The 24437-nt window shown below is 45.7% G+C and overlaps 1 protein-coding gene across 1 annotated transcript; it reads right to left on the bottom strand.

Annotated features, from left to right (window-relative positions):
* Window positions 1–3644: 3644 nt before the first annotated feature.
* Window positions 3645–22449, bottom strand: TMEM79 (transmembrane protein 79). Its single transcript, XM_087705366.1, has 4 exons — window positions 22220–22449; window positions 12152–13017; window positions 10428–10641; window positions 3645–5315 (listed from the first exon to the last, which is right to left on the bottom strand). Exons 2-4 carry the CDS (start codon window positions 12852–12854, stop codon window positions 5102–5104), a joined length of 1131 nt encoding a protein of 376 aa, XP_087561492.1. The 5' UTR covers window positions 12855–13017; window positions 22220–22449; the 3' UTR covers window positions 3645–5101.
* Window positions 22450–24437: the final 1988 nt, after the last annotated feature.

Here is a 24437-nt window from a genome sequence, read left to right as displayed (position 1 = left end):
TGCTTAATGCTGTTGATTCATGTCAATTCTGGTTGCTCAATAAACTTCTGTTGGTTCAACTATCTGTGGATTGGATTATTTCTTTCATCTTCAGCCTCGGGACCTTAATGCTACACCCCATGCCCTGTTTTGGCCTTCAGAGTGCTGCAGGAGGCCATTCTTGACTCAGAAGGTTATAAAATGGAGGAAAAGTAAAATATTTTTACCTTTCAGGCTTGCAGGATTCTGCTGTTCTAGCCTAAGTCAATAATTTATAGTGTCTAGTCTTCCCAATGGAGTCAGTTTCTTGATCTGGACTCTCTTTGATTGGGTGATCAAGTAGATCAAGTAAGTATTTTAAAAAACCACAAAAGTATGCGTCACTATTTTTTTTTTTTTTAAGAGAGCTTTTTTATTTTTCTTTAAAAAAAAAAAAACACAAACATGTCATCATTTGTCAATCATTAAGACATTGAAGTACAATTTTTTTTTGTTGTGTATACCCCTCCCTCCCTCCACCCCCCCATCCCCCCTCCTCCTTCCCCCCCCCGACTTCCCAGAACCCGTACACGGTATGGATTTTTAACTAGCACAGTCTAAAATCTATTGAGAAAAAAGAAATAAAGAAATTAATGACATTCTAGATTGAACTTAGCTTCTTCTTACTGAACTGACTTTTAACAGTTTAAATCATTTCTGATCTTAAGCATAGGCTAACTGGAATTTCTTAGTCCCGTATTTATTTTGTATATAGTCAATCCATTTTTTCCAGTCTCGTTTATATCTCTCATTTGAATGATCTTTGAGATATGCCGATATTTTCGCCATTTCAGCTAAGTTTGTTACTTTCAATGTCCATTCTTGGATTGTAGGCAAGTCTTCCTTCTTCCAATATTGCGCCACCAACAGTCTTGCTGCAGTTATCAGGTGCAGAATCAAATTGGTCTCTACCACTGTAAAATCAGTACATATACCTAGTAAAAATAACTGAGGAATAAACTTTATCCTTCTTTTAAAAACATTTTGCATGACCCACCATATTTTTATCCAAAATGCCTTAACCTTTTGGCAGGTCCACCATATATGATAATATGTAGCATCGAGAGAACCACACCTCCAACATTTAGGCTGTACATTCGGATACATAGACGCCAACTTTTTAGGATCTAAATGCCATCTGTAGAACATCTTGTAAAAATTTTCTCTCAGATTTTGAGCTTGTGTAAATTTCACATTTCTTACCCAAATTCTTTCCCATGTATCCAACATTATTGGTTCCTCAATATTTTGAGCCCATTTTATCATACAATCTTTAACTAATTCTGTTTCCGAATCCATCTGTATTAATACATTATATATCCTCTTTATATGCATTAAGCTTTGATCTCTTATTTGTTTAAACAGATTATCCTCAACTTGAATAAAACCAATTTTTTGATCTATTTTCCACCTAGCCTGTAATTGCAGTCATGCGGCTAGGTCTTGGTTCCATAGCACCTTGCACTTCTAGAGAAGAGAGATGCTCCATCTTGTCTGGTGGTTGTGTAGTTTGCTGTCTATCCTGTCCTTCTTGTGGTCTTTCTCTAGGTCCAGGTGGTGCAGGGTGTCCGGCCTTCAATATATTATAATAAAAATCTCGGGCTTTCCATACAGAGTTGAGGCGGTACCTTTGCTTATCAAATGTAAATATGATGCCGAATGGTGCATCCCATCTATACTGTATCTGACGGTTTCTGAGTTCTTCGGCCAAAAAAGCGTAGTCTCTTCTGGCTCTTAACATTTGAGGTGGTATCTCTTTCAAAACAGCCAGGTCTTGACCGCCAATTTGAAGCTTAGTGTTATAAGACGCTTGCAGTACCATATTTCTGGACTCTCTTGTAGTAAAATATATAACGATGTCTCGAGGAAGCTGCTTCTGCTTTGCCAGCCAGGAGTTAACGCGGTAAGCTTTGTCAATTTGCCAGCCTTGGTTGGTCCCTGGTCTTCCCATCAGGCGGTCAAAAGCTTCCGATAGGGTCTGTTTCAGGTTCTCCTGTTTCTCCTCACGCAGCCCCCTTACTCTTAATGCGAGCTCCATTTGTCGGTACTGTATCATAATAATTTCTTTTTCAGCATTTTCCACTTTTTGTTCCACCACCTCTGTTTTCAATGTCAAGTTAGCATTGGCATCATTAAGAACCTCTAGAGTATCTTCCACTCCAGAAATATGTTCTGTTAATACAGTTACAAGACTCAGCATGTCGTCTCTAATTTTATCAACCTTAGCCTCAAATTTCTCATACAACTCCTGTTTAAGTCCTTTTATTTCACTTTTAATTTCACTTTTAATTTCTTCTTTCATTTCTTTTATTTCCTCTTTTCTCTCCTCTCTATTATCTCTAAATTTATCTTCCATTTTAATTGTCTGTGCATTAAGAGCCTCGCTTAGATTACTCAGAAAAAATTCTTTCGTTAACACATCCCCAGCAGGGGGCGTAGGAGGCGGAGGCTGCAGCTTTGTGCCAGGCACTGAGGATGTGCCCCTGGAAGTAGAGGGTGACGACTTCAAGTTAATATTTGGTTTTGAGGCCATTTCAAAATTTGTCTGCCTGCAGTTAATAAAACTCTATGGCCTAAATATGCAGCTTTAAGTAAAGAGGCTTTTATTTTGAAGTTTAAGGCTTGGCAAAACTTTCAGTGAGTAAACATTGTAACAAGACCGTTCAACAGATTCATCACCATTTAACTTCCAAATAAGCTAAGTTAATAAAGGAGTAAAATTCTTCTATTGTGAAACCAAAACATTTGATAAGCTATCTCTTTTGTTTTGAATTCTTTTGAAGTCTTGTAAGAATTAGCAAAAAGTGTTCGTTATTACCGGAGAAACCAGCCTGCTCGGCGCCATTTTAAAAGCCTCTGAGTAAATAATTTTTCGGAGGAGAAAAAGAGAAGAAGCTAAAATGTTGATAAGCAATTATTGTCCTCGCAGTAAACGGATTCAGCTCGTGATAAGATTAAATCAAACAAAACTTAGAGCAGAGTGGGAGAGACCTACTTTGTCCTGCACAAGGCAGTTTGAAGTTCCCAGCACGGACAGCCGTTCTGCCTTGGGCTAGCCCCCCTTTCCTTGCAAGCACAAAAGCTGCAAAAATCGAAGAGCATTTGCCAGCAAAACAGTTTCTTCTTTCCCTCTTGCCTGAAGGATAAGAAAACCTGATAAGACGTCAGATGGAAGATCCTCTAAACAGGTACGTAGCCAGGAATTCGGAGGCAGCTGATTTTTTGCTGCCCCACACCAGTAAGCTCCTCCCAGGAAGTCCGTCACTATTTTTATAAGTGTGTAAAGCCATGTGTGCAGAGGTGCGGTCCCATGTCACACCCACTATAACCACGTCCACCCATGACCACACCCACCTTGGCCATGCCCCCACATACCCGGCGCTCCAAGGTCAAACAACCCTGATGTTCTAGTCCAACCCCCTGTTTGAGTACGGCTGTCTACGACAACGGCTGACTAATCTCTTTGAAACCTCCAATGATGGAGCACCCCAGCTCTCGGACCAAGTTATTCCATTTGTTAATTGTTTGCAGTCAGGAAATTTCTCCAGGTTGGATCTATCTCTGAGGAATTTCCACCCATTGCTTCTTGTCCCCTCTGGCGCTTTGGAGAATAAGTTTATGAAGGATTCCTATAATATAATTTTATTAAACTTAGCGCACAAAATACGATGACGATGAAAATACTATAATCAAGGAGAAAAACCCTTGTAACTTCAGACTCCTTTCAGAACAGTAGAATGAACATTATAATAATGCTTTGCTGTAGCCCCAACCTTTTAACTTTACATAGCAATAGCAGTTAGACTTATATACCGCTTCATAGGGCTTTCAGCCCTCTCTAAGCGGTTTACAGAGTCAGCATATTGCCCCCAACAACAATCCGGGTCCTCATTTTACCCACCTGGGAAGGATGGAAGGCTGAGTCAACTTTGAGCCGGTGAGATTAGAACCGCTGAACTGCAGATAACAGTCAGCTGAAGTGGCCCTGCAGTACTGCACCCTAACCACTGCGCCACTCGGCTCATGACCTTTCTCTAACAAAAAAATAATACACCTGCAGTAAATCCCCCAAATCAATGTTTCATTTTTTTTCCTATCACAAGCACAAAGTCCAGAAGCGGTTTCCAGAGAGAAAAACGATGTTAGATGTCGTCTTCTCTTCGATTAAGGCATTTAATTTGGCCATCTCTGCTAAGCTGCTAGTTTTCCCAACTATTCTTCCATTGTAGAAACAGTTTAGGAAGGATTCCGAGAAATTGGAAGAGGCTCAGAAAAAGTCACGGGGAATGAGCAGGGAAATGGAAATGAAGAGAACCCAATTTACACAGAAGACAGAATCATAGAGCTGGAAGGGACCTCTGAGGTCTTCTAATCCACCCCTCTGCTCAAGCCAAGAGTCTTCTCAGACAAACAGCTGTCCAGATTATTTTTGAAAACTTCCAGCAATGGAGCATCCACAATCCCAGGAGGTAAATTGTTCCATCCATAATTGTTATTAATTGTTAATTAATTGTCAGGAAATTTCTCCTTACTTCTAGGTTGGATCTGTCTTTGACCAGCTTCCACTTCTTGTCCTGCCCTAGAGAATAAATCAACACCCCTCTTCTTTGTGATAACCCCTCAAATACTGGAAGGCAGCCATCATGTCTCCCCTAATTATCACCTTCGATTGAGGGACGTATTGAATTTCATGAACAATATTGAAGGGGATATGGAATGTGCCAGCCCACCTTCCGTTTCTAAAGGCAGAAGAAGGTCCAGACTTGGGTTCGTTCCTTCCAAGAACAAAGGATGCCTTCAAGTGGTAGGAAGGCACCCAGGTGAAGGTCAGAAAGGACTTCTAAATAAGCTGACCGAGGCTCCAATGATGCAGAGCAGAGATGGGCTTCTTTCCAAGGAGTTGAGGAGCTGACGTTGGGCAGTCTTCTCAACTAGGTTGCTTTCACTGGTTTGGACAGGCAGGGTGAGAGTACATGGACTCGGGGCTCCTCCCAATTAAACAGTCGGACAAGGGTGGAAATGAGCCCAGCAGCGGTTCAGAAAGAAGACTGGGACATTTCTTGGCTTGGGGCTCTGCCCAGCTTCACCCCCAGTACCAGGACCTGGCGACATCCAGCTCCTTCTTCTGAAATGGGGTAGCCACCTTGGGACTCCGCACAGCAAACATGTTCTCCGTGTCCAGCAGAAACATGCTGTACAGGTTGAAGAGCAACATGGCGACCAGGGGGAGGAAGGTCAGGCCGAATCCAAAGCCTCGGAACGAACGGCCCATGGCGTATGCCAGCCAGTAGAGAAGCCTGGAAGGGCGAGAAAGAAAAATGGTCAAAAAAAGTCAAAATAGCAATAGCAATAGCAGACTTATATACCGCTTCATAGGGCTTTCAGCCCTCTCTAAGCGGTTTACAGAGCAGCATATTGCCCCCACAGTCTGGGTCCTCATTTCACCCACCTCGGAAGGATGGAAGGCTGAGTCAACCTTGAGCCGGTGAGATTTGAACAGCCGAACTGCAAAACTGCAGTCAGCTGAAGTAGCCTGCAGTGCTGCATTTAACCACTACGCCACCTTGGCTCTTTGGTGACATTCACGATGGTGAATGTCAACTCACAAAGCATTTGCATATCTGTTATCAAGTTGCCAAGGTGAGGAAAGGGGGGAAGAGCATTCCATGCATACCTTCGGCTAGAGTCGGATTTCAGATTATTACAGCAGGCTTGTGAGGTGTGCACCTCGTTGGAGAATGTGATTTATGACACAGACTGAGGGGAGGGGAAAACGAGCAAAGTCCAGCCATAATTTAAATGAGGTCAGATCTGACTGCAGTGGGTTATTGCCGAAATGGTGTTCCTAATAAATGACTGGATTTCTTTTGAAACTTGGCTCGAGGCTCATGAATTAATTAGGGCATCCAAGCATCACATCCATGATTGCATGCTAAAAAGGCACCGCATGCTCATCAGGGATGCACCCTGGGAAAGAATCTGCCAAGTGAGCATACATGTGCCGGGAAATGAACTTCTGGCTTCCTGAGCGCGCATGCCCACTTGTCAGTTTCTCTACTGAGGGGCGTCTCCAGTGAGCATGTGCACCTGCTCTATGTACCATTTTGGACAGATGGCTATCCAGTCTTGTCTTAAAAGCCTCTTATGAATGAAGCATCCACAACATCTTATATTTATGCTTGTTAATTGGGTTATGGTGTTGTTTTTTTTGTTAATCTATGTTATGTTTTTGCAAGATTTCCCCACTCTGGAGCTCAAGACAGCTGAGGCTTGCAATGACCACCCTGCAAGGTAGGCTGGGTTAGATTCTCCCAGTGCACGAGACGAGGCAGTTGTCAGTTTGGGGCAGTGGTGGGTTTCAAAAATTGTTCGAACCTACTCTGTGGGTGTGGCCTCCTTTGTGGGAGTGGCTTGCTGCCCATGTGACCGGATGGGAGTGGCTTGCCGCCCATATGACCGGATATGACGACACTTGTCAGAACCACCTTAAATTACCTCCCACACAGCACTGGCATGCATAAGAATATGATGTAAACTTGTTTTTTAAAAGGCATCTTTGGTTTGCGTTAAAACAACTTCAACACCCGCAATGTTCTGATTGCACCACAAACGCAGTAGTCATCCTTACCTTTCACAGAGGCACTGAGTTTTATAAATAGGAGCATGATAGTGTAGAATAATCATATCCAAGGACTAGTGGTGGGTTTCAAAAAAATTTGGAACCTCTTCTGTAGGTGTGGCCTGCTTTCCGGGTCCACTGGTGGAAACTCTTCTAACCGGTTTGGTAGATTTGATGAACCGGTTCTATCGAATAGGTGCGAACTGGTAGGAACCCACCTCTGGTTTGGGTTTCTATAAGTGTCGTCACCTATAAAGCCCTTCATGGTATTGGACCTGGGTACTTGAGAGACCGCCTGCTGCCAATTACCTCCCAAAGACCCATCAGATCCCACAGACTAGGCCTCCTCCGAATTCCATCTGCTGGCCAATGCCGATTGGCGACCATTCAGAGGAGGGCCTTCTCTGTGGCTGCACCGGCCCTCTGGAACGACCTCCCCGTGGAGATCCGGACCCTCACCACCCTTCAGGCTTTCCGCAAAACCGTTAAAACCTGGCTGTTCCGACAGGCCTGGGGCTGATGAGTTCCCAGCCCCACTCGAATTTGTGTGGCTGTTGGTTGCTTTTAAATTGTATTTTGTTCGTTTGCCTTTTGCTTTTGTCTGTATTATCGCTTTCCCCTTTGGTTTGTTAGCCGCCCTGAGTCCCTTCAGGAATAGGGCAGCATACAAGTGCAATAAACCTTATAACCTTATAACCTTAACCTTCTATCTTGAGGAAATCCAGCTCTTGTCTTAATGAGCGAAAGCAGCCTCCTGGAAACTCAGAAGGACCCAATGACTTTTTAACACACATTAAAACTCTTAATTGCCTGTGATCTGCTGTATCTCTTTTCTAAATCTCTAAATCCACGCACCCCTCCCTCAGATCTGCCCAGCAGTTGCATCACACTAACTTCAATGTAAAATCCCAGTGGAGATTTCCCAGCTGGCTGGGAAATTCTGGGAATTGAAGTCCACCCTTCTGCCAGTTGCCAAAATTGGGAAACACTGGTCCAGCCTCTACATGTATCTGATGAATGGTGTTGCAACTCACAAAGGAATACGCCCAGTTGTAAAATCTCCATTTAGAAAAAAATGCCACCAGACTCCAATCGGATTCTTTTTGCCACCAGAAACAGCTGAAGGTCTCCTTTCAGTGCACCAAAATATATTAAGGCTTTTAAATCAGTGGTGAAATTCAATATGTTTTACTACTGGTTCTGTGGGGTGGGGGAAGGATACTGCAAAATCCCCATTTCCTCCCAATCAGCTGGGACTCGGGAAGCAGAGAATAGATGGGGGGGTGTCCAGACAGAGGTGGTATTTGGCCGTTCTCCAAACTATTCAAAATTTCCACTATCAGTTCTCCAGAACCTGCTGAATTTCATCCCTGCTTATAATATACCTGGGTTTCCCCAAAAATAAGACTGCTCATTTAAGGTGGCAGGCTGAACCAAAGTAGGCCTCAAGCCTGAACCAAACTAGGGTTTCATGATATTAAGCTTTAACTGTTCACATAGAAATTGCAAGGTTTGCTTTTAGGACATAGTGCGGTGAGACACGGGTTAGAAGGAAGTCTGCACATGAAGTATGCTGAAGTAAAACATCTATTTTAGCCCATCTGCTGGCTTGGCTGTTAATCTGTTTGGTAGACACATATTTTTAGTTCCCCAAAATACAAGCTATGCATGTCTGTTAGCTGACCCATGTATTATGACATCCTGTAGACATACTTTCTGTAACTCAAGGGCAAATCTTGAGGGGTGTTTCCAAAACTAACAGATGGCTTTAGCTGAAAGTGATAAACTATATAAGGAAGTTCCTGAACTTCACTCAGTGTTCAGGCCATTTATTCATTGCTATGAACCTGCGCAAATAAACTGTTCCTTCTCTGAAGAGCTGGCTTGTGTATCCTGTCATTTTCAACAACACATTGGCCAACTAACTTGGCTGTTTTTCGCCATTCCTGAAGCCTCCAGAGGGCGAAAAACAACCCAATGAGCAAACCAGGAGTTCAGGAATGGACTACTGGTTTGTGCGTTGGGCCATTTTTCACGCTCCAGAGACTTCAGGGAAGCTTTCTGAAGCCTCCGGAGTGCGAAAAATGGCCCTATGACCCGTTCCAGAACTTCCGGTTTGCCCATAGGGGTGTTTTTTGCCCTCCGGAGACCCTCGGGGGGAGGCTGTTTTCTTCCTCCCCAGGCTCCTAGAAAGCCTCTGGAGCCTGGGGAGGGCAGAAAATGGGTTCATCGTGCGGCAAAAGTGAGGGGGCACATGCAGAGCATTATGGGTGTGGGCACGCCTATGCATGACCCCCCCTGTGCTCCCCCCGCTTTTGGCCTGTGATGGGAAAAAGGTTAGCCATTACTGACTTAGGCCATCCACGCCCCAATGCCCTGCCTCACAGCCCCAACACACCACTCAGTTGCCTCTGCGAGCAAGCAGAAGTGGGCCAGCAGCCACGTGGGCTCCTGCTGCACGTGGCTGCTGGTGCTTCTGCCACGAGGCAGGTGTCGGGGCATGGATGGCCTGGCTACAGGGACCCTGCATGCGGGGCAGCTCCACCACCCTCCTTCGCCTTGCGGCACTGCAAGTAACATGACAAAACAGGTGGGAGGCTGTCTGCAGGTTTTTAAGTAGGGCTTATTTTGGGGGTAGGGCTTATAGTAGGTGCATGCGTAAAAACATGCTAGGGCAACCTTAAACACTCAAAGAGCCACAAAGATCCAAACCGGAAGCCCCCTGTTCAATTCTGAAGCCGACCAGAAGTCTGGTTCCCCCACCATAGAGTCTCCTAGCAGTGTGTCCTTTTTCCTTTTACCAACAGGAAGTCCGGTTCCCCCACCATAGAGTCTCCTCCTAGCAGTGCATCCTTTTTCCTTTTACCAACAGGAAGTCCGGTTCCTCCGCCATAGAGTCTCCTCCTAGCAGTGCATCATTTTTCCTCTACTTGTCCTAACCAAAAGCCCTATCAACTGTGGAGCTGACCGGCGACAGGAAGCCGCAGCAGAGAGATGAAAGAGCCACATGCAGCTCTGGAGCCGCAGTTTGCTGACCCCTGTGCTAGGGCTTATTTTCATGACAGGTCTTATGTTCGGGAAAACGATATTAAAAGTCAAGTGTACTGTCAACAGGATGGAGGTTTCCCAAGAATTGTTTTTTCCATCTTAAAACAAAAAAACAGGAGCCTGTTGACAGATTCGTCTCACTAACACATTTCAAGTAAGGAACAAGGCGCACGGTCACAGTCAGGAAGTCAGGAAGAAGCAAGCAGTCCTGCAAACTCCAAATGTCTCCACAGGCACACCCAACTCTACCAATTCCACATTTGTTCCCGACAAACGCCCCTCCCCGTAGTGTCTCCTTAAATCTCACTCACCAGGTGTGCCTTGTGAGGAGGGGCGGGGCACTCTCCTCCCAAGGAGCCTGCTCAGTCTGCGCTGTTCTCACCTTCTCTCCAGTCTCCGTGCTCGGGGATCAGGAGGGGGTGGTCCTTGCTCATTGCCTGAGCTCCGTTGCTCCTCGTGTCCACTGCTTGCCCTCTCTCGGCCATCCTGCCCCAGTTCCTCCCTGCCTACAAGCTGTCCTAATCATGAGGAGCCCTGGGCTACCTCGGCCTGCTCCTCCCCACATTCCTACGAAGCCACCCCGTCGATCTCCATCAGCTCCAGCTCCGTCTTGTCCTCTTCAGGCTCCGACGGGGACATGACAAACCCGCCACTCAAGCAGGAGACCCTATACCAGACAAATGGATCCCACCCAGAGGAAGGGTCCAGAAGTGACAGGAGAGGTAATCTGCCTGTTTCTTACCGTGAGATGGCAAAAAGGCCCGTCAGCAGCGGGATCAGCTTGAGCCCTTCCTGGGACAGGTAGGTGGAAAGGACAGCGATGTTGAAGAAGTAAAGAATGAAGAGGTCGACTGACTGGGAGACGAAATGCCGATGGATCTCCACTTCCCGGCTCAGCTCCTCAAAAGGCTGCAGGGAGGAGGCACAAAGGCGGGACACCCCGTAAACCATCATCCCTGCAGGGGAAGAGGGACAGGAGGAAGGGGTCAAGAAAGGCTGGCTCTGTTGTAGTCTGCCAGCAGCCTGCAGAGCTGGCAGCAGATTCAGACAGTGAGGAGGTTGGGGAGGAACCTGGGCCAGTCCTGGTGTCTGGGGAAGGCTCTGAGGAGGGCTCTGTGTCGGAGGCAGAGAGGGGGCCAGAGCCGTCCGACAGTTATCAGCTGCCTTCAGAGTCAGACATCAGCAAGGCAGAGGAACGGGGGAGCCTGTTCCCAGTGTGTGCATGCGCAGAGCTGCCAGAAGGCAAGAACAGTTAAGACAAAAGGAGTGACTCGGGAGTAAGGCTTGGAGATGATTGGTTCCTCCCGTAGGCATAAAGGAGGAACAAAGGCACACGAGACTTTGCAGGAAACAACTTTGTTCGTTCTGGTCGGTTTAAGTTCTGAAGCTTCATTTTGACTCTGCTCCGTGTGGCCTTGGAAAGCTAATTGCCAATTAGGTCTTTGGCAGCGTTTCAAGGGAAATAAAGGTGGGTGCTTATCAGACTTATCCTGAAAGACTTTGGCAGACTTCTGTCGGACTCTTTGCAAACTATTTGTGGCTCATTACGGGCTGTGAATGAACATAATTCACAGCAGTTGAAATAAAAAAAGGGATTTGGGGACTAAGCGTGGGTGTTGTAACTGCCAGGAAGCCTAGGTCAGAACAGACAGAAGGGGGACCTTATTGAATCACAAGAGCTGGAAGGGACCTTGGAGGTCTTCTAGTCCAACCCCCTGCTCAAGCAGGAGACCCTATACGATTTCAAACAAGTGGCTATTCAGTCTCTTCTTAAAAACTTCCAGTAATGGAGCACCCACAATTTCTGGTGGCAAGCTGTTCCACTGGTTAATTGTCCTCCCTGTTAGGAAGTTTCTCCTTAGTTCCAGGCTGCTTCTCTCCTTGATTAGTTTCCATCCGTTGCTTCTCCTGCCTTCAGATGTATTATGAGTTGTACGCAATGAAATTTCATTTCCAATTAGGTACATTCAAAGTGTCAATAAAGTCATTATTCTATTCTATTCTATTCCTATTCTATTCTTATTCTATCCTACCCTATTCCATATTTATTATTCTATTTCTAGTCCTATTCTTATTTCTGCTCTGTTCTGTTCCATACCATAGCACATTCCATTCTTTTTTATTCTATCCTATCCTATTCTATTCTATTCCCTATTTGTTATTCTATTCCTATTCCTTATTCTATTCCTATTCCATTCCATTCTTTTTTATCCTATCCTATCCCATATTTATTATTCTAATCCTATTCCTATTCATTCTATTCTGTTCTATGCTATCCCATTCCATTCCATTCTTTTTTATCCTATCCTATCCCATATTTATTATTCTAATCCTATTCCTATTCATTCTATTCTGTTCTATGCTATCCCATTCCATTCCATTGTATTCTTTTTATCCCATCCTATCCTATTCCATATTCCATATCCCACCTGGCACCTTTCTCCATGGCAAGCAGACCCCACTCACCTAAAATGATGGGGAAAGTGGCAAACACCCCGCAGCGCAGCGTGTACACCAGCCGGGCGCTCATGCTCTCCATGATGGGCATGTCGAAGGGCAGGAAGACGTAAGCGCTGTAGACCAAGCCCGGGAAGATGATCAGGGCCGTAGTCATGGAAGCCACGGCTTTGAGGTTGGCCGAGTTGCAGCAACCTTTTGTCCGGCAACAATGAGTCTGCGACGGCTCCCCGGCAGGATCGGGGAGGTCGTGTGAACAGGCCGAGGAGTCTCGGGCGAGGAAGGTCTGCTGTTCAGGGTCGGCCTTCTCCTCCTGGTACGGTGCCCTATCCTGCAGTGGCACGTCCAGCTGCCATGGCTGCTTCTTGTGGCTCCTGGGGCGGCGTTCGATGCAGAGCGGGTCGATGGGGACGAAGGCGTGGGCCGCCATGGCAGACATGCCACTGCACTCCTCGTCCTCCAGAGGCTTCAGGAAAGCCTGATGGTCCATGGCTGCCTTCATGCTCCCTTCAGGGCTCGGCCGCGCGTCCGTCTCCAAAACCCCGGGCATCTCGCCCACTGTGTCATGTTGGGCTCGGTCCCAGGGTAAAGTCGCCTCGGTGTCCTCTGAACTCGGCTCCTGGGTGTGAGTTTGGGTGAGCTGGGCAGCAGGGGACGTGTCCTTCCCCAGGGGCACCATGGCCATGTCTTCCGAAGGCGCAACGGCCGACATCTTCAAATTGTTTCAGAAAAAGTTTGTTCTGTATCTGCCGAGCTTTTTTTCCCCCACCCCTGCTAAATCTTTGCAGTCTCCATTCCTTCTTCCCCAGCACGGGAGGACGATCTGGGCAAAGGGACCATGGAAATCTCGCGATGTGCTGTGGGCGGTTCTTGCCCTGTAAAAGGGATGGAAAAATGGAAATAAATTGGTTTGGAGACAGCCAAGAGATACCGGGGATGGCTCCAAGGCTTCCCCGCTGAACAAAATTCGGCAAGAAGCAGCAAAAAGGAAATCTTTTGTTTTGTCGCTCGTCAACCTTGAAAGGGGAATTACCCATTTTAAGAATTTTAAAACCATTTTGAAACAAAGATGTGGAGACTCTGGAAAGAGGGCAGAGAAGAGCGACAGAGATGATTAGGAGCTGGAGGCTAAAACATACTACAAAGAACAGTGGCAGGAATTGGGTATATCTAATCTAGTGAAAAGGACCAGGGGGTGACATGAGAGCAGTCTTCCAATATTTGGGGTGGGGGTGGGGGCTGCCACAAAGAAGAAGGGGGTGGTGGTTAACTTGCTCTCCAAAGCACCAGAAGGCAGGACAAGAAACAATGGATGGAAACCAATCAAGGAGAAAAGCAACCTAGAACTCAGGAGGAATTTACTGTTGGCGAGAACAATTAGCCATTGGGACAGCTTCCCTCCAGCAGTTGTGGGTTCTCCATCACTGGCAGCTTTTAAGAAGAGATTAGACAACATTTGTCCAGGATAGGATAAGGCTTCCTGATTGAACGGGACTTGAAGACCTCTACAGCCCCTCCCAACTCTATGATTGTATGAGACAGATAAGATGATAGAGGTGGGTAGGTAGGTAGGCAGGCAGGCAGGTAGGCAGGCAGACAGACAGACAGACAGACAGATAATGGATGGATAGATAGATGATGGATGCATGGATGGAGATAGATGGATGGATGCATGCATGGATGGATGGATAGAGATAGACGTAGGTAGGTTGGTAGGTAGGTAGGTAGGTAGGTAGGTAGGTAGGTAGGTAGGTAGGTAGGTAGGTAGATAGATAGATAGATAGATAGATAGATAGATAGATAGATAGATAGATAGATAGATAGATAGATAGATAATGGATGGATGGATGGATGGATGGATAGATGATGGATGCATGGATGGAGATGGATGGATGGATGGATGGATGGATGGATGGATAGAGATAGACGTAGGTAGGTAGGTAGGTAGGTAGGTAGGTAGGTAGGTAGATAGATAGATAGATAGATAGATAGATAGATAGATAGATAGATAGATAATGGATGGATGGATGGATGGATGGATGGATAGATGATGGATGCATGGATGGAGATAGATGGATGGATGGATGGATGGATGGATGGATGGATGGATGGATGGATGGATAGAGATAGATGTAGGTAGGTAGGTAGGTAGGTAGGTAGATAGATAGATAGATAGATAGATAGATAGATAGATAGATAGATAGATAGATAGATAGATAGATAGATAATGGATGGATGGATGGATGGATAGATAGATGATGGATGCATGGATGGAGATGGATGGATGGATGCATGGATGCATGGATGCATGGATGGATAGAGATATAGACGTAGGTAGGTAGGTAGGTAGGTAGGTAGATAGATAGATAGATAGATAGATAGATAGATAGATAGATAGATAGATAGATAGATAGATAATGGATGGATAGATAGATGATGGATGGATAGATAGATGATGCATGCATGGATGGAGATAGAGATAGATGGATGGGTAGATGATGGATAGATGGATTGTGATGGAGTCTTCAGAATCCAAAATCAGATGGGGCAGGACTAAACCGTCTGGGCATTTTCACCAAGGCAGGGCTAACTTGCCACCTGACAAATGTGAAATCAGAACCTAGTTCGACCAGAAAATGATGGTCCTGGATCGCCGTGAAACTGGTTTGCTGAGCTGAGATGTGGTTTATTTAAAGGATGGTTTATTGTTTTCATTATTATTATTATTATTATTATTATTATTATTATTATTATTATTATTATTATTATTATTATTATTATTATTATTATACAATTGTATCACAGCGGCCAGTTGTCTCGCCGGATTTGGCATTGCTTACTAGTCGGGCCCCACCCAGGGGCCTAGGACGTCGTAACGTATTTTCGTAATATGCGTGCAGATCCAAGCAGTGCGGCTTTTTGCATTTGACTGATGGTGATTTTGTCAATTTTTAACTGTTTTAAATGTAATTCCAGTGCTTTTGGAATAGCACCCAGTGTGCCAATTACCACTGGAATTACCACTGCTGGTTTGTTGTTGTTGTTGTTGTTGTTGTTAATATTATTAATGAGAGTACTTCAAAGCACAATTTTGAGCGAATGGTTTGCAGCACACTGAGAGCCAGCCTCCACGTACGTGACCATGTTGGCACCAAAATGTAGTAATACGAAGATGATGGCGTGTGGGTACAGATGCCGTCACCCAAAGATGCCATCGGGAGAGGGGACAAATAATCTCACCAAAATGCAAATAATCCTCAGTTGAGAACCACAATCAGGGCCAGAATTTACCCTGCTAAGCAACGTGGTTTTTAAGGGAATCGTCCCCAATTTTGTAACCTTTCTCCCCCCTCCTGGCACGGTTGTTAAGCAAATCTCTCCAGTTGTCAAGCGAATCGTGTCCTTAAATGAAAATGGCTTCACCTATTGATTTTTGTTTCTTGGAAGCCAGTCAGGGGGTTGGAGAGGGCGACCACGTGAGCCAGAATGTCTAAGTGACTTTTCAATGTCATTTGTGACTAAACAAAATAGTTGTATGTCGAGGATCACCTGTAAAGCTGCATAAACTTCTAAGGTCCTACTGTAGATACAAATTGGCAGACTTGGAAGGGACCTTATGGGTCATCTAGTTCAACCCCCCTGCCCAAGCAGGAGACCCGACACCATTTTTGACAGATAGCAGTCCAGTCTCTTCTTGAAAGCCTCCAGTGATGAAGCTTCCACAACCTCCAAAGGCAACTTCTGTTCCATGGGTTGATTGTTCTCCCTGTCAGAAAATTTCTCCTTTATTTCTAGGTTGAATCTCTCCTTGGTCAGTTTCCATCCATTCTTCCTTCTCTGGCCTTGGAGAATAGCTTGACCCCCTCCTCTCTGGGGCAGCCCCTCAAATATTGGAAGGCTGCTCTCCTGTCTCCCCTGGTCCTTCTCTTCCCTAGACTAGCCAGGCCCAGTTCCTGCAACAGTTCATCGTCTGTTTGAGCCTCCAGTCCCCTCATCATCCTGGTTGCTCTTCTCTGCACCCTTTCCAGAGTCTCAACCTCTTTTTTATAGTGTGGAGACCTAGTGTGGAGTGTGGAGATTCTAGGGTGTGTTTGGGATTGCGTAATTTCTTAATTAGGTGTTAGTTCCTTGGCCACTTTAAGACGTGAAGACTTCAACTCCCAGAAATCCCTAGCCAGTCAACATGAGAGGAGTGGAGTGGAGTGGAGTGGAGTGGAGTGGAGTGGAGTGGAGTGGAGTGGAGTGGAGTGGAGTGGAGTGGAGTGGAGTGGAGTGGAGTGGAGTAGAGTAGAGTAGAGTAGAGTAGAGTAGAGTAGAGTAGAGTAGAGTAGAGTAGAATAGAATAGAATAGAATAGAATAGAATAGAATAGAAATAATAGAATAGGAATGTCAACCCTGAAGCTGACCTGGCTGAAGTCATCTTGGAGCTTCAGTGTTGCTGAGCGAGGGATAGGGAGGGTGGGATTAGAGATAGCTGAGACTTTGGAGTCAAAACAAAATACTTTCTCTTGAGAACCAAGGACGTTCTCACACCTGGCCAGAGGAAGGAGGAGTGATGTCACCAGACCTGCGGATGCGGCATTGATTGGACCATGTGACTGGTGGCTTGGATTAGAGGGGGGAAATGTTTGCTTTTAATTAGGTGAAGACCAAGGGGTTCCTTAGAGTTGGTTTTCACCAGGTAATGTGCCCATTTGATATTTCCAACAAAGCTGTTCTTTGAGGAATTCATCTGCCTTGCAGTTTTGCTTGCAATGGATTTATTACTTGGAACCCCGACCAGGAATAAAACAGAAGAAAAGAGAAGAGTTGGAAGGGACCTTGGAGGTCTTCTAGTCCAACCCTCTGCTCAGGCAGGAAATCCTATACCAGTGATGGCAAACCTTTTTTGGCTGCCGTGCCAAAAGTGGGGAGAGCACAGGGGGGTCGTGCGCTGGCGTGCCACACCCATAATGCTATGTGCATGACCCCCACCAGCGCGCGCATGCGCACAATCAGCAACCTTTCCCCCTGTTTTTGCTGCATTTTGTTCACCTTCCCCAGGCTCCAGAGGCTTTCTAGGAGCCTGGGGAGGGCAAAAACAGCCTCCCCCGCCACCACAGATGCCCTCCAGAGGCCTCAGGAGCTTCCCTGAAGCCTCCGGAAGGCGAAAAACGAACCTACTGGGAATCCGGAAGTTCGGGAATGGTGACTTCTGGTTTGTCCGTAGGGCCGTTTTTTGCCCTCCGGACCTTCAGGGAAGCCTCCTGAAGGCCTCTGAAGGCTCCAGAGGTCGAAAATCGGCCCTCACCATTCCCGAACCTCTGGGTTTCCCCGTAGGGCCAATTGTCGACCTCCGGAGCCTTCAGGAGGCTTCTCACCATTGAATTTCATTTTGTTAGGTAGCGCCCCATTTTCAAGTCTGTCAAAAAATCCTTCTGGTCTTCTTCGGGTGTTGGCTAGAAGTCCAATCGTCTTAAAATGACTGAGGTTGAAAAACACTCAAGTATAAATTACAGGGTATTGTTATTGGGCCTCATGTTAGGTTAGCTGCTTGTTAATTTAATAACCAGTTGGGTTAATTCCTTGGCAACAATATAAAAGTAGTTTGTCATAGATGACCATGGAGGTTCTCAGTCACCCAGATCCTGGATGCTTTTTTTTTCAAGAGGCAACTGGACTTTCTGGTTTTTTCTCTGAAGACGTTTCGCTTCTCATCCCAGAAGCTTCTTCAGCTCTGACTGGATGGTGGGGAATGGAAGGATTTACACTCCTTGCAGACAGCTGGTCATTTGCATCCTTTTAGAGGGTCATTGAGGCCACTTGGAGGTTTGTCTATATCCTCAGGGTCACCTGAGTGGTGCAAATGGCTCCTGTAGTCTACAATTTTCTCCCTCTGGAAATCCATTCCTACTCCCATTCCAAGGGTGTCCATCCCAAATTTCATAGCTAAACGTCTGTAGAGATTCTCGGTCATCCAGGTCCTGGTTGTCCCAAAGGGGCTTTTTCAGGAGGAAACTGGACTTTCTGGTTTTTATTTCGAAGATGTTTCGCTTCTCCTCCAAGAAGCTTCTTCAGCTCTGGCTGGATGGTGGGGAAGGGAAGGATTTATCCTCCTTGGAGACAGCTGGTCATTTGCATCCTTTTAGAGGGTCGTTGAGGCCACTTGGAGGTTTGTCTGTGTCCTCAGATAAATGGCTCCTTCTACACCCCACTTGCACCACTCAGGTGACCCTGAGGACACAGAAAAACCTCCAAGTGGCCTCAACGACCCTCCAAAAGAAGGGTGTCGAACTCGATTTCATTGAGGGCCGCATCAGGGTTGTGTTTGACTTCAGGGGGAGGTGTGTCTGGGATGGGCGTGGCCAGCATGACATCATTCATGTTGGGATGCCCCTATGATGCGCCCTGCCAGTGAAAATGGGCTCTCAAGCTCCGTTTTCTGCAGCGATGGCATGGTGCAACGCTCTGCCAGCAAAAACAGAACTCGGGAGGACCGCGCACAACCCTCCGTTTTCACAAGCAGAGGCACTGTGAGCCCGTCCTTCACTGTTACCAGGGCAGCCACGGGCCAGATTTAAGCACCCCGTGGGCCAGATCCGCCCCCCACCCCGGCCTTGAGTTTGACGCCCCTGCTCTAAAAGGATGCAAATGACCAGCTGCCTGCAAGGAGTATAAATCCTTCTGTTCCCCACCAACCAGTCAGAACTGAAGAAGCTCCTTGAAGCGAAATGTCTTCAAGGGAAAACAAGAAAGTCCAGTTGCCCTCTAAAAGATCACCTCTCCAGGTGGCCTCAACGATCCTCTAAACCAGTGGTAGCCAACCTTTTTCTACCTACCGCCCAATAATGGATCTTTCTTGATGGAAAAATTTCCTTACCACTTACCAGTTTTTGCCCAAGTGCGGAATATTTTTTAGAAAGGAGGGTGTTTTTTTTTTTTAAAAAAAAGAAATGTACGTACATTTATCTTTTCATTTCTACTTTATGCATGCTTATAATGTTTTTAACTTTATAAAGTTTAATTAGAAAACAATAAAGTAAATTGAAATTATCTTTACTAGTGATTAATGAGATTGTTGAGGCTGATGCTACGAGGCTAAATATTTGATATCTGGTTCGATTTTCGTAAAGAACAAACGAAGGTCTCCTCTTTCGGTGATATTCAGACGGTTTCTCTGTTTGCTCACAATATGAATAACAGCTCTAAAGCCTGATTCTACAAGATATGTGGTAGCTTCTGCCTGTCCCTGCTATCAGTTTCCACTCCTCCCCTTCCTCTTCCCACGGGTTTGCTTGTTTGCGTGCACGCGCACTTTGGTTTATTGATGTGTGAGCTCGCGCCTGCCCACTCGCCCAAAAGGAGGTTTTAACCTCCAAAGTCCCTACCGCCCACCTGGAATTCCGAAACGCCCACTAGTGGGTGGTAGGGACCAGGTTGACGACCCATGCTCTAAAAGGATGCAAATGACCAGCTGTCTGCAAGGAGTATCAATCCTTCCCCACCATCCAGTCAGAGCTGAAGAAGCTTCTTGGATGAGAAGGGAAATGTCTTCAAAGAAAAACAAGAAAGTCCAGTTACCTCCTGAAAAAAGCCCCTTTGGGATAACCAGGACCTGGATGACGGAGAATCTCTACAGACGTTTAGCTACACAATTTGGGATGGACACCCTTGGAATGGTGTGGGAGTAGGAATGGATTTCCAGAGGGAAAATTGCAGACTACAGGAACCATGTGCACCACTCAGGTGACCCTGAGGACACAGATAAGCCTCCAAGTGGCCTCAATGACCCACTAAAAGGATGCAAATGACCAGCTGTCTGCAAGGAGGGTCAATCCTTCCCTTGCCCACCAACCAGTCAGAGCTGAAGAAGCTTCTGGGAGGAGAAGCGAAATGTATTTAAAGAAGATACAAATAAGCCTCCAAGTGGCCTCAACGGCCCTCTAAAAGGACCTCCATCCAGTCAGAGCTGAAGAAGCTTCTTGGATGAGAAGCGAAATGTCTTCAAAAGAAAAACCAGGAATTCCAGTTGCCTCTTTGGTTTGTCATAGGTTTCTTCTGGCATGTTTTTTTTCCAACTTCCACATCCAAATAACAGCCAATTTTTGGCCCTTATCTTCGTTTTGATATCCAACAGAATTTGCCTCCTGCTCTAAAACCAGGAAGGACGTAACCGCTCCTTTGTCAAACCTAGTAAAAAAATTTTATCAGACAGACCAAGTTTTATAAGCCTCATTCATCACTCATTACTTCCTCAAATGTGATTTTCTGCTACTGTTGGCTAACCCACCACTCCTCCTACAACTAACCGGAGGTAGAATTGGGTTACAAAGTTTTCCGTAAATTAGGATTTACTTCATTAGATGTGTGGATGTGTTACTTTAAGTTGCTAGACTTCATCATTCTGGATCTGATTGTATTTATACACAAAGACACAGAAATGTGAAGGTTTACTAGGTAACATGTTGTAACCTAGCCACTGTGTCTTAAACGTAGATTAGTCGGCTCCTGAGCCAACATGACTGGAGGAGGAATTCTGGGAGTTGAAGTCCACAAGTCTTAAAGCTGTCAAGTTTGAACACCTCTGAGGTTTTTTTTCTAAAGAGTTAGGGGTGCGAGGGTCTTGTAACTTGACAGCTTTAAGACTTGCACACTTCAATGCCAGAGTTCCTGAGCCAATTGAAGTCCACAAGTCTTAAAGCTGTCAAGTTTGAACACCCCTGGGTTTTTTTTTCCCCCTAAAGGGTTAGGGGTGCAAGGGTCTTGTAACTTGACAGCTTTAAGACTTGCACACTTCAATGTCAGAGTTTCTGAGCCAACATTTTATTTGCTAAGCAAGAGCATTGTTAAATGAGTTTCACCACATTTTACAAGTTGGCCACACACACCCAGTCACATGACTGCCAAGCCACTCCCATAAAGCAGGTCACACCTACAGAAGAGGTTCTAAAAAGTTTTGAAACTCACCACTGAGATATAGATAGATATGTATGTATGTATGTATTTATGTAGATTAGATAGATAGATATAGTTAGATATAGATAGATAGATAGATAGATAGATAGATAGATAGATAGATAGATAGATAGATAGATAGATAGATAGAAAGAAAGAAAGAAAGAAAGGTAGAAAGATAGAAAGATAGAAAGATAGAAAGATAGATAGATATAGTTAGATAGATAGGTAGATAGATAGATAGATAGATAGATAGATAGATAGATAGAAAGATAGATAGATAGAAAGATAGATAGATAGATAGATAGATATAGTTAGATAGATAGATAGCAAACAACACACACAGAAAAATCCAATATATATAAACCGAACAGAGAAAAACAGCAAAAAGTGAAGTTGTGTACAAAATGCAGCGAACCCAACTGACTGTTTGAAGAAAGTAACTATAAAACTACATACCAGTGTAGTATTTCAGTCCCCCTCCTCATCAGGTATGTGTGTGGGGGGGGGGAAGGGAAGGTACAGATAATCTTGACTTCCCACAATTGATCACAACATTTACGTTGCTAAGCGAAAAATTTTGCCCTGTTCTACAACTTTTCTTGCTATGTTTAAGTGAATCACTGCAGGTGTTAAGTTAGTCCCACGGTTGTTAAGTGAATCAGGCTTCCCCAATGACTTGGCTTGTCAGAAGGTCACAAAAGCGGATCGCGTGGCCCAGGGAGACACTGCGGCTGTCATAAATATGAGTCAGTGGCCAAGCGGCCAAATTTGGACCACAAGATCGCGAAGTGTGAAAAAAAACACCTTCCTGTGACTTTTTTTCAGTAGCGAGGCAACTTTGAATCGTCACTAAACAGACTGTCGTAAGTCGAGGACTACCTGTGTTTCAGTAGTGATTACACATTTGGCTACCGGATCAACAAACTTTTCTGGATTGGCACAACGCTTTGAACAATTCGCGCGAAAACGACGGGAATCAACGGTGTCACAACAGAGGCCGAAAAATCCAAGCAGGGAGCAGGCAGAAACCCAACCGGTTGAGCCCCAGGAAGGATCCGGCTGTATTTAGGAGTAAAGAAGAGACGGAAAGTGCGAGAGAAGCCAGGTGAAAGTTGTGGGTTTTAAAGAAAAGAACCTACCAGGGAGACGGAGGGAAGAAATCCTGGGTCCTTTACGTGGTCCTCCTCTCCCACGCCTGGCACACTCGCTTGCTCACCCTGTGCGGGGAGAGGGGAGGGCAGGGGGAGTAAAGCAGAGCGGCTGTAGATGCCAGGAACTCCCCATCCGGGCGGCCCTTCCGCAAGTTTGTCAAGTGCGCAACTTGGATTTTCCGGCTTTTTGTCCTTTGGACTCCCAAACCTGTTTGACCAGCCCAGGTGGAGGCCAGTGGGCTGAACCCGCCCTGCCCAGTTTCTGAGTTGGGAAATACACACACACACATTCACACTCGCAGAGAGGGAGAGAGAGAGAGAGAGAGACAAAAAGAGAGACAGAGATATACACACACACACACACACATACACAAAGATACACACAGACACACAGGGAGGGGACAGAGAGAGACACACACACAGAAAGAAAGACAGATACACAGACACACACACAAAGAACGACACATACACATACACACAGGGAGGGGACACACAGACACACACACATACAAACACACAGAAAAAGAGAGACGGAGAGAGAGATGTACACACACACAAACAAAGGGAGACACATGCACACATACAGACAGGGAAGGACACACACATACAGACACACACACACACACAAGGAGGGGACACACACACAGAGAAAGAAAGAGACACAGAGAGAGAGACACATACAAACACACAGAGAAAGAGACAGAGAGAGATACACACACACAGGCACAAAAGGAGACACACATGCACAGGGATGGACACACATATACAGACACACACACAGACACACAGAGGGAGGGACACACACACACGCACACAGAGAAAGAGACACTGAGAGACACACACACAAACAAGAAGAGAGACACATACACAAACACACACACACACAGAGAGACTTAGTGTGAGAGAGAGAGAGAGAGACAGACACATACAGGCACACAGAGGGAGGGAGACACACACACACACACACTGGGAGAGAGAGAGAGATGGACAGGCAGACAGACAGACAGACAGAAATGTGGGGAGAGACGAACCCACACACACACACTCAAAGACACACAAGCCCCCAGGAGGGGGACAGACACAGAGGGAGAGAGGGAAAGACACACAGACACACAAGAGAGTTGGAAACCCCCCACACACACAGATACAGACAAATACAAAAATGTGGGAAGGGGGATACACATACCCCACCCGAAGGCATGCAGGCACATTGACCCAAACACCTTATTTGTAATCTGCGCTCCCCACCTGTCTCAGCCCAGCTTCACCACTAGAGGGCAGTTGCCCTAACTTTCAGATGTGTGTGTGTGCACGTTGTGTATTTAAAACTCTGGAAAACACACACACACACACACACACACTCTCCAGACCAAGAAAAGAAGAACTCTTAATGTTAGGTTTAGCTGAATATTGATTCGACAGGTAGTCCTCGACTTATGGCCACGAATGAGCCCAAAGTTTCCATCACCGAGCAAGACAGTCGTTGAGTGAGTTTTGCCCGTTTTCCGACCTTTCTCCCCACAGTTGTTAAGTGAATCACGGCAGTTGTTAAGTGAGTAACCCGGTTGTTGTGAATCTGGCTTCCCCCCCCTTGACTATCAGAAGGTCGCAAAAGGGGATCGCGTGACCCCCCCCCCAGACACTGCAACCGTCATAAGTATGAACTTGTGTACAGAGGTTGTAAGCTTGAAAAAAAGGCCATAAGTCACTTTTTTTCAGTACCATAACTCTGAATGGTCACTAAATGAATTGTTGTAACCTGAGGATCCCCTGCATTAGCCATTTCTGGATCAAAAAAAAATTGTTAAATCAAAGTTCTCTGTTTTCTGATCATCTTTCAACTTCATCTGTATTTTATATTATGATAAAGTGGAGAAACGTCGGGGTGCTGATCTCACAACTGTGTCGGTTCTCATTTCTTGGTAGTCACACATTTCCCTTGGGTGTTTTTTTTTTCTCTCACATTCCCTCCGCAACTGCCCTGCCCACTTTACAGCCCCATGGAATTTCCTGGTGGTCTCCTCTCCTGACCTGTTTATTAGCAAAAAGTCTATGGAGATGCTCCGTCCTCCAGGTCCAGGTTGTCCCAAAGGGGATTTTTGTCAAGAGGCAACTGGACTTTCTGGTTTTTCTTTGAAGAATGGAATGGAATGGAGTAGAATAGAATAGAATAGGAAATAGGAATGAGTAGAATAGAGTAGAATAG

This window comes from Thamnophis sirtalis, unplaced genomic scaffold (genome assembly GCF_051295495.1).
Source record: "Thamnophis sirtalis isolate CommonGarterSnake01/CBP01778 unplaced genomic scaffold, rThaSir2_p1.2 scaffold_2, whole genome shotgun sequence".
NCBI classification, from domain to species: domain Eukaryota; kingdom Metazoa; phylum Chordata; class Lepidosauria; order Squamata; family Natricidae; genus Thamnophis; species Thamnophis sirtalis.
The sequence above is the reverse complement of the archived record's forward strand: the minus strand, read 5'-3'. Positions and strand labels throughout refer to the sequence as shown.

Excerpts from the sequence above, each read along its gene's own strand:
- TMEM79 (XM_087705366.1), bottom strand. The coding sequence starts at position 12,854 with ATGTCGGCCGTTGCGCCTTCGGAAGACATGGCCATGGTGCCCCTGGGG. Across the intron at positions 10,642-12,151 it reads CACTTTCCCCATCATTTTAG|GGATGATGGTTTACGGGGTG; the intron begins GTGAGTGGGGTC and ends CTTCCCCTGCAG. Across the intron at positions 5,316-10,427 it reads GGCCTTTTTGCCATCTCACG|GCTTCTCTACTGGCTGGCAT; the intron begins GTAAGAAACAGG and ends TCGCCCTTCCAG.